The sequence below is a fragment of the Olea europaea genome, chromosome 17 (genome assembly GCF_002742605.1).
Source record: "Olea europaea var. sylvestris chromosome 17, O_europaea_v1, whole genome shotgun sequence".
Classification (NCBI taxonomy): Eukaryota; Viridiplantae; Streptophyta; class Magnoliopsida; order Lamiales; family Oleaceae; genus Olea; species Olea europaea.
The window spans coordinates 24,485,479-24,495,138 of record NC_036253.1 but is presented as its reverse complement, the minus strand read 5'-3'; the positions used below and the strand labels follow the sequence as shown (position 1 = coordinate 24,495,138).

Genomic DNA, 9,660 nt, shown 5'->3' with positions numbered 1-9,660 from the left:
TATGCTATTGATAAAAACAGGTCAACATTTTTTGTCACCGCTCCATGGATGTGTTTATATAAAGAGTGAACATTCACTTTCATCTAGGGATAGCAGCAGGGCGGGATCGGGGCAGGGCAGGGCCTCATCCAAACCTCGCCCCACCCCGTCTTAGACGTGTCGGGATAGGGCAGCTTTTTGCCCCGTTTGTTGCACCGTTTATTTATTTATTTATTTTACATTTTTAAAATTTCTATTATTAGAAAAATAAAAAATAAATTCAAAATGAGTTTTTAAATGGTGAATCGTCTATAAATAAAATTATTTATATTATTTTTTTTCTCTTCACGTGGTTGGATGCCCTGCCCCCACCTCATTCCATCCCGCCAACTCGTTGGGGTGGTTTTTCTTTTACCCATTCAAGACGGCGGATTTTTTTGCCATCACTACTTTCATCTCTCATCATAATCAAATCAGGATAAAAGTTTCTGAATTACATGGTATGAAACAAATCAGTAAATTGAAAGTTGTGCATCTTCTACATAATATTTTTGGATTACATGGTGTGAAACAAATAAGGACATTGACTGAATGGTGTGCACATTACATGGAAGGGATATCTATGCATCCTCACAAAAATGTTTATGGATTACGTGATATGAAAAAAAATGTTAGTGTGAAATCAGTTATCCTACTTTATCTGTTTTGCAAAACTGTAGCAATTTATCCAAGTAATGTGGGAAAACAACAAGTGGTGGATATTGCACTGAAGTATGTAATTTGCAACGCCCCGAAAATTTTGGAATAAAAATATATTTGTCTTATATGTTATAGTTTTAAAATTTGAGGACTGAAATGAAATAGTGTTTAAAGTCATATTTTATTTGGCACCAATAATTACATTTTGATAGAATAAGTATAAGTATATCAATATTAGGCTCATTTTGTAGCTCGCATTTAATAACGTATTTTCAGCTCAAGAAAATATGAGTTCTTTTGAATTAAAACTAAGTTATTTCAATTCAAAGAAACATAGATAATAAGCATCGTTTTTATTATTTAACAATATTTCTTTTAAGGTAATTAGGAAAAGAAGCTAGTATTTTATCATAATAATCAATGTTTATCTTTTCTATTAGAGAAAGCGATTTAATTATTTTTAATCCTTGTTTACATTTATCTGCCAATATTTCTGATTTTCTGGTGCTCGTGATTTAAGTAGTTTGCAAAGTAATATGTAGGGAGAGATATTTTTAGTTAACTATGATTGATTGATGTTTGGATAAAATAATTTTCTCTTAGATTAAAAATTCATTTGCTTTGATTTTGGAACCCTACTTAGAATATTGATTTAACATTTATGACTTTTTGACCATTCTAAGATGACACACGTTTTTAGGCCTAGCTTTGAATGAATTGGTTATTATATAATAATATTTTTGGACAATCTCTAGCCTCTAGGCATGATGCATGGCAATCATACCTTGTACTCTCAATTGTGTCAATTGCCTTTAAATTAGAATTGGTAAATTTCCTTATGATAAGAGTATGGGTAGCCACACGTGCACGCACATTTCCAACTCTCAATTAGGATAAAGGCTAATTTTAATTGCTAATTGAATTTGAATAATGGTAAGACACGATTTGGGGCATCTAACAAATTTAGTTATTTTGGGCATATAGTCCAATTAAGCTTATAATATACTGTTTAATTATTTATTTCATTTTATATGATGATATGATAACCTGTCATTTTATGTAAATTGACACTAACTTGACCATTCTTATGTTAAGTAGATCCTAATTAATTTAATTTGATTGATATCCAAACAAAGAGTTTTTGTAATTGGACAGATTAATGAGCTAATTGACGAGATTTCTGTTGGTTAGATTGCATAATTACCCTTTATATATTTTTAACAAATTTGGCAGTCAAAACCTTTCTTAATTTTACACCTCCCTTACACTATAAATTCATTCCAAATCCTCGAAAATTTATGAGATAAAAACCACTCTCTTCCATCTTCACTTAACTCTCCACTGCCTGTCCAAGTCTCCATTTCAGAAGTGTTCTCTTTGTATTGTCGAAAATGGGTTTTAATACTCTTAGAAAGGATTTTGGCACGTGGAATTGTCACTGGATCGACCTTAAATCCACAAGACACGACAACAGCAAAAAGGTTTTGGGAACGTGAATTCCTTATTTTTCTATTATCAATTGAGGTAGGATACTTTTATGTGCAAGTGATATGTCCTTTCAATATTATGATTTTCATGCGTGATTTATTTCATGAAATGCTTATTGACCTGCGAGTCCAATGAAATGAAATGAAATGTTTGACCTGTGGGTCTCAAAGAAATGAAATGAAATGTGAGATCGCCTTCGGGTCTTTTCAAATTGTATTAGAGCTTTCGACTGATCACCAATTGCTCTTGACGAAATGTTGGTATTAAATGTTATGAGTTTACGTTTTAAATTATTATATTGTTTGGACGCACGTATCCTACTAAGTGTAATTACTCATTCCTTCAATTTCAATATTTCAGATCAGTACGGTCAACGTGGATGGTGGCTAAACGGTGCGCGAGTTGCCAAGTAAAGAAAAACTTCGTAAGAAAACGTTTTAAAATAATTCTGTTAGGATTATGTGCTTCAATTTAATTCTGTTTAATGTTCTATGTTTACACGACATTTTGTTTATTCAATTTGGAGAGTTTTAAATTTCGAATTAAATATTTTCGCTTTATGTATGCGATACGAAATGATATCGGTAACACCTCAAATTTTAAGTCGATAAAATTTGGGGCGTTACATAATTAAACCACAACTATTTCACAACTTAACATGGAATATTTCATTAATTTTAATAAACATATATAGGTGGTAAACAGCTTCGATAGACACCGTTTGCCTGAGATTTATATAGTTGAACAATTTTCATCTTCTGGTGCTAGAATCATCCTCCACAGTCTCAATTTGCCTCTTAGAAGTTTTCTTCATGTGGGACTTCTTCTTAACTTCAATTGCAGTGATGTGCGAGCCTCAAATGTCGGGAGAGCTGTTGATCCTTTCTTTTGAGTCGGACGATATGGTTAATGAACGTGTAATATATCTTGTGGGAGTTTGTACGTTCTCGCTTTGGGTTCAACTCAACCAAGATTAACCGGCCTACGCCGCTGGTGGCGGTGGCTGCCAGTTGTGGAGAGGAGGGAGGTTGTCTAGGAAATGGAGGCATATTCATATATGATTTGCTTTGTTTATTTCAGTGTGAAACTGAATAAGTCAATAATGAAGTTTTCTATTGCTATGTTTGAATTCAGGTCCCCCAAAAGATTAAATAATATACAGCCGAAACTGAAAACTATTCAACTTCATACTTAGTCTTCCATGTGACGTGAAAGATTTGAGTAAACAATGCTTCAATTTGAAGCAAAGCTGCTGCTTGAAATCTACTCTCACTTGAATATCAAAATATTAATGTTTTTAGTTGGAGTGTTTAAATAACACCATAATTTCAGCTAGAAAATATACCTACAAAACAGCGCACGACAATGGAGCTGCCCATCATAGGCTACTTTCTATCTAAAGTTAGTTGGAGTGTTACACCATAATAAATCCATCTAGGTGCTTGTATTATATAAGAATAATATTACTTGTACACTTTTGGTGTATATAATAGATGACATCCCTTTACATGAAAGGGAGCTCACGCATAATAAATTATGTGCGACCCCCTTCACATGAGGGGAGTGTCAACGATTATGTACACGAAAAGTATATATGGAACATTACCCATTATATAAATATATTTACATGCATGTATTATAATTAATCGATATACTATTTTTGAGGCCTTTGACACAGCCTGACCCAAAGCTATAGCACCATGACACAGTCTTAGTCAAGAATAGGCTGGCACATTATTCCGGATTGATAATGAAGTGACATTGGAACAACGATAGTACACGACATCCATAATACAAGTGATGTTGACATCTCACCTAATTACTTTCAATTTTTCATATATATGTCCCAAGACCGTCCCTTTATATAATATGTGCACGTATGTATATTTATTATGGTGAAATTAAACGTTTAGAGTAACTTTAGATTAGAGGGTAGCCTATGATGAGCAACTCAAATGTCGGAGTGGTGAAATTTACAGTTTTGAAATTTTCACTTCTTTTTTCTCTACTCTTCTAACTCAATTCTCGGAGTGGAAATGACCACCCCTCCCCCTCTCCTCTAATGGTCAGACTTACTATTCGGATTTATCGAATGATCCAAAAATAAAATTTGAATTCAACACATACCTAAATGGCTCAAATATTAAAGGAAAATACTCTTTGTACATAACTATTTACATAATGATGATGTGTAAAAATATAAGTGGGGAAGTTATTTTATTGACGAGATTTTAATCCAATTAAATTCAATCACATTATCTGTTGGCAAATCATTATATATATTGGTCGATACATGTAGCACAATCCAATATTAAATTAGAACAGCTTTAACATAGATGTAAAAATCGCAAGATGGAGACAAAAGAAAAGTAGTAGGTTGACTTTGAGATATTGTTGACTATTGACTAAAATAATTGGAAGAATCCAAGATTCTTAAATAGAAAGATTCTAATTTTATTTCCACTTTATTGATTTTTCTTATTTTTCCCGATAAGGATATGCTTTGAAAGATTCTAATATGGTTTCGGACCCTAGGGGCAGGCCCGGTCCTGAGGCCAGGCGGATGAGGCCTGCGCCTCAGACCCAAAATCCAAGGGGGCCTCGTTTTGTTGGCCCAATTTTTTTTTTCGTTTTTGGAGTATGGTAGCCCGCAGCCCAGGCCCCATTAGCCCAAAACTCTCAACCTAGTAGCCCACCCGAACCGCAAAGCCCGATCCACTATCCACACCCAATTTCCCCCAAATGTCAATTGATTTCCATTTTCCCCCAAATCGGATTGGCAAACCGGCGAAACCGAAAACGCCTCCCGTAGCTAGTGAGCCCTCCCCTCTCCGTCTGAACTCTGAAGTGCCAATGTGCGGCTGTGCCATCTCCGAGTCTCTCTCGCTCGACGTTTCGAGGCCCTCGACAGTTTACTCGAAATCTCCTTGACTCCTTCTTCCACTTCCAAGTTCAACCCTAGGTATCTCTGATGTCTCTCTCGGACTCTCTCGGCTCTCATAATACAAATGTATACACTATACATATATATTATATACTGATATAGTCTACTGTCTACGCCTCGATAGCTCGACTGGAGTCACTGGACATCTCCTATTCTCCTTCCGCTTCCGAGTTCAACGGCGTAGCCCTAGCGGTTGAGGTAAGACTCAATCACCATGTTCATGTAATCACTAATCATGTGTATTTATTTACATTTTTTGTGTGTATGTCAGTATATGTATATAGATAGAATCTGTTTGTATTGAGTGTATTTATTTGCTATGATTTATTTACATTTTTTGTGTGTATTTATTTGCTATGATTTATACAACTTTTATTCTTGTTATGGAAAGTATTATATAACTATGCTGGGATGACTTCATAGCAAGTCTTAAACTAATTTAAACCTGTAGATTGTCGTGATGAGCATTTCGAAGTATAGCTGAGTTCTTTTAAGTTATATAACTCCTCCAAGGATAGGTACAAAAATCAGATTTTAATTGAAAGAAGACATCTACTTCTTAATGCTTGGTGACTTGTCATCTTAATATCCAATTCCTTTAACCTTAAGGCCTCCATCAAGTCTCCTAACCCCTTAGTACTTCATACAGGATAGATAGATATATATCTTATAAGTCACATATGTCTCCAAATATGATAAGGGAAAAGTCAAATTTTGCTGCATCAAGCAACATCCTGCTTTAACACACATCATGCTTGTTAACTTGGTTGTGTGCAATATCTTCTTAAATCTTTAAGCAAGGATATGGCCCTAACCATTTAAGACTCTTTATATACCTCCTAATATCTAACCTTCAAGTTATCCCCAAGTGAAAGAGAAAGCAAAGGAAACAAAGAGAAGTAGAAACAAGAAGCTGAAAACTAAATTTATAGGTGAGTTTTTTAGTTCATGGTTTTGAAGGTTGTTTTCATTGTTTTTGAAGATGTTACAATCTCTCAAGAATTTGAAATTGCTTGATATTATGTTTCAAGTTTGTTTGGAATGTTATTATGGCAAAAGAGAGAAAATTAGTAGAGGTATATTGAGTGAAATAACTGAGAATGGGAATTGCATAGTTGCTAGATTTTGCCTATTCAATCTCTGATTTTGGATAATTCTTTGAGTATAACTTTTAGTTATTAATATGAATGCTTTTATATTTGTGTTAGAAGTATATAAATGATCATAATAAAAATTCACGATTTGGTGTTAAATAAAAGGGATTGATTTTCAGGTTGTAAATAAATTACTTGTGATTTAATAACATATTTACGTGGGAGTATTATATAAGTGTGGTAAAAGTTTGGGAATTGCGATATGAGATCAAGGGTACAGAAAGTAAGTTGGAACAATAGAAATTGAAAAACAGATTCTGTCCGTCTTCAAATTTCATAAAGTTCCACCTTCACTCAACACTTATCACCCTAAAGATAGAAAATTCTGATTTGAATATGCGCTATGACATTAATGATCCAGTTAAATGATGTATATATTCGTAGAACTTGGAAAATAATGGTAATTATACAGTCGGTTACTTGTAGTGTTAATCTAAAATATTTTGCCATCTAAGGTCTTTTTATGAATAAAATATTTTTGTACCTATCCTTGGAGGAGTTATTTCTCATCCTCCCTTCTTTCCTGCACTCTCTCATCCTCATCCTTCCTTATTAATGTATTTATCTTACTTAGGGGTTCGTTTGATGTGAAATTTTTGTTTCAGGGTCGGGAGTTGTGAGCTTGTGACAGTGGAATTCTTGAAAGTGTAACTCCAAAGTTTTCGTCAAAATTCTACTTGTCAGGTAAGCAATGGCTTGCCTTAACTTGTTATTGAAGAAATTGAAAATGTTTGTAGTCTTGTCGGCTTATATAATTGTGGCCTGGTCGGCTTATATGATTGACTATTAGAAGATCAACAATTGCACAGGCGCACATAATAACTATATTGAAAACTCTAACTGTGTGATGATTTGAGATATTTTGTATTTGTTTTTTAGGTTAATCATTGAGCATCAGATATAGACTCATACACCATGCCTCCTAAATATGAGTCTGGTGCTCAAAAGAGAAAAAGGAAACGAACTGAGATTTCATTAATTCAAAGTCAAGCAGGGGATATTGGCAAGTACTTTAAAAGCAACAATATGAATAAGTTGAATGAGGATGAAGTAGAGATTCAACCTGCATGTGTTAATGAAGTAGATGATAAGGATGAAGAAGTGAGTCAACCTGCCTATGTTGTAGTAGATGATAAGGAAAAAGAGGTGATGAAACATGCATGTATTAATGAAGTAGATGACAAGGAAGAAGAGAGTTGCTCTTCTCTAAATTTGGATGATCTCGGGAATTGGAAAATTATTAATCAGAGAACAAGGGATTACTTAGTTGAAAGGGGTCCAAAAAGAGTTGATGACATCTCGTTTCTGAAAGATTGTACAAATAGGCATTTTGATTCTTCACAATATAAGCGATTGCTACGAAGTGGGCAAACAATTGATAGAAGATGGCTAGTCTATTCAATATCTATGGACAGTATCTTTTGCTTTTGTTGTAAGTTGTTTAAAACAGCCAAAAACGCTACCAGAGTTGGCCAACTTGGTAACGATGGATTCAAAGATTGGCATAATTTGCATCGGTCTATTAAAAGTCATGAAGGAAATGAAGAGCATTTATGTTGCATGACTAGCTGGATTGAATTGGAAAATAGGCTTCGAACAAAAATTACAATTGATAAAAGCGTTGAATTGTTGATCGATGCGGAAAGAGAACATTGGAGGCATGTACGAACAAGGATAATCGCTATTGTAAAAAGACTCGCCAAAAACACCTTGCCATTTCGAGGAGATGATGAGAGGCTAAATGTTGAGAACAATGGTCTGTTTTTACGAATGGTGGAAATGGTTAGTGAATTTGATCCAATAATGAAAGAGCACCTTCGGCGGGCTAATGCAAAAGAGATTCAATACACGTATCTTGGCAAAAAAATTCAAAATGACTTGATACAGTTGTTAGCTAATGAGGTGAGAAATGCAATTGTCAAGAAAGTTAAACATGCAAAATATTTTGCAGTTATACTTGATTGTACTCCAGATGCAAGTCATGAGGAGCAGATGTCGTTAATAGTACGATTTGTAGATGATTCGGCAAACTTACCTACAGTTGAAGAACATTGGCTTGAATTCTTGAAGGTAGATGACACAACAGGACTTGGACTGACAACCGAGCTTCAAAAAGCTTTGATCAAATTCGATCTGGATATTGATGACATTAGAGGGCAAGGGTATGATAACGGATCTAACATGAGCGGGAAGTACAAAGGTGTGTAAAGAAGAGTACTTGAAATGAATCCTCGAGCTTTCTATACTCCATGTGGCGCTCATAGTCTAAATCTAGCGTTATGTGATATGGTGAATTGTTGTTCCAAAGCTGTATCATTCTTTGGAGTGATACATCGCATCTACACTTTGTTTTCATCTTCTACCAAGCGATGGCAAATTTTTAAAGATAATGTAAAAGAGTTGACAGTAAAGCCGTTGTCACTATCACGTTGGGAAAGTCATGTTGAGAGTGTGAAGTCTATAATGGAGCAAATTGCACAGATAAAAGAAGCATTACTTGATTTGGCTGAAACTAACGAAGATCCTAAAATAAAGAGTGAAGCCGAGTCGTTGGCAACACATGAATTTCAGGATTTTGAGTTCTTGCTTGGCATGATAATCTGGTATAGGTTGTTGCATGCAGTCAATATTGTGAGTAAATTTCTTCAAACTGAATCCATGGACATTGATCATGCTATCGACCTATTGCAAGGACTTGTTTCATTTCTTGAAAATTGTAGAGAAATTGGATTTGCCATTGTCAAGGATGAAGCGACAAAAAAGGCAAATGAAATGGGAATTGAAGCTGTATTTACAGAATAATGCATAATTCGAAGAAAAAACAATTTGATGAAAACTGTAGTAATGAGGTAAAGCAATCAGCGGAAGAATCATTTAGAGTTGAGTACTTTGTTTTTATAATTGATCAAGCTCTATCTTCTCTGAGGACTCGATTTGAACAATTCAAACTATATGATGATATATTTGGATTTTTGTTTAATTTGAAGAGGTTAAAGAGTGCAACTTTATCGAGTTTGTTGAACTCTTGTATGAATCTTGAGAAATATCTTGAACATGATCGGCTTTAGGATATCAGTGGAGATGATTTATGTTCGGAATTACAAATCTTGAAGATTTATTTATCAAATGAAGCAACAAGAGCAACTGAAGTGCTACACTATTTGAAGACATTGGATGTTTGTTTTCCAAATGCTTATATTGCTTACAAAATTTTGTTAACCGTACCGGTTGCAGTTGCATCTGCGAAAAGAAGTTTCTCGAAATTGAAGTTGATCAAGACTTATCTCCAATCAACTATGTCACAAGAAAGATTAAACGGGTTGACTATGTTATCAATAGAAAAAGAAATGGTTAAGCAGCTAAGTTATTCAGATTTGATTGATATTTTTGCCTCTA

At 34.4% G+C, this 9,660-nt stretch overlaps 1 protein-coding gene across 2 annotated transcripts; it reads left to right on the top strand.

The window, feature by feature from the left end:
• The first annotated feature begins 5,181 nt into the window (after positions 1-5,181).
• Positions 5,182-9,150, top strand: LOC111365485. Of its 2 annotated transcripts, XM_022986041.1 has the most exons (3): positions 5,182-5,308; positions 6,870-6,948; positions 7,144-9,150. In XM_022986041.1, the coding sequence occupies exon 3, from the start codon at positions 7,180-7,182 to the stop codon at positions 8,470-8,472; it is 1,293 nt and encodes a 430-aa protein (XP_022841809.1). In that variant the 5' UTR covers positions 5,182-5,308; positions 6,870-6,948; positions 7,144-7,179; the 3' UTR covers positions 8,473-9,150. The 2 variants fall into 2 exon arrangements, with proteins under 2 accessions (XP_022841809.1, XP_022841808.1); XM_022986040.1 differs by lacking the exon at positions 5,182-5,308 and having other exon boundaries at positions 5,467-6,948.
• The last annotated feature ends 510 nt before the right edge of the window (positions 9,151-9,660 follow it).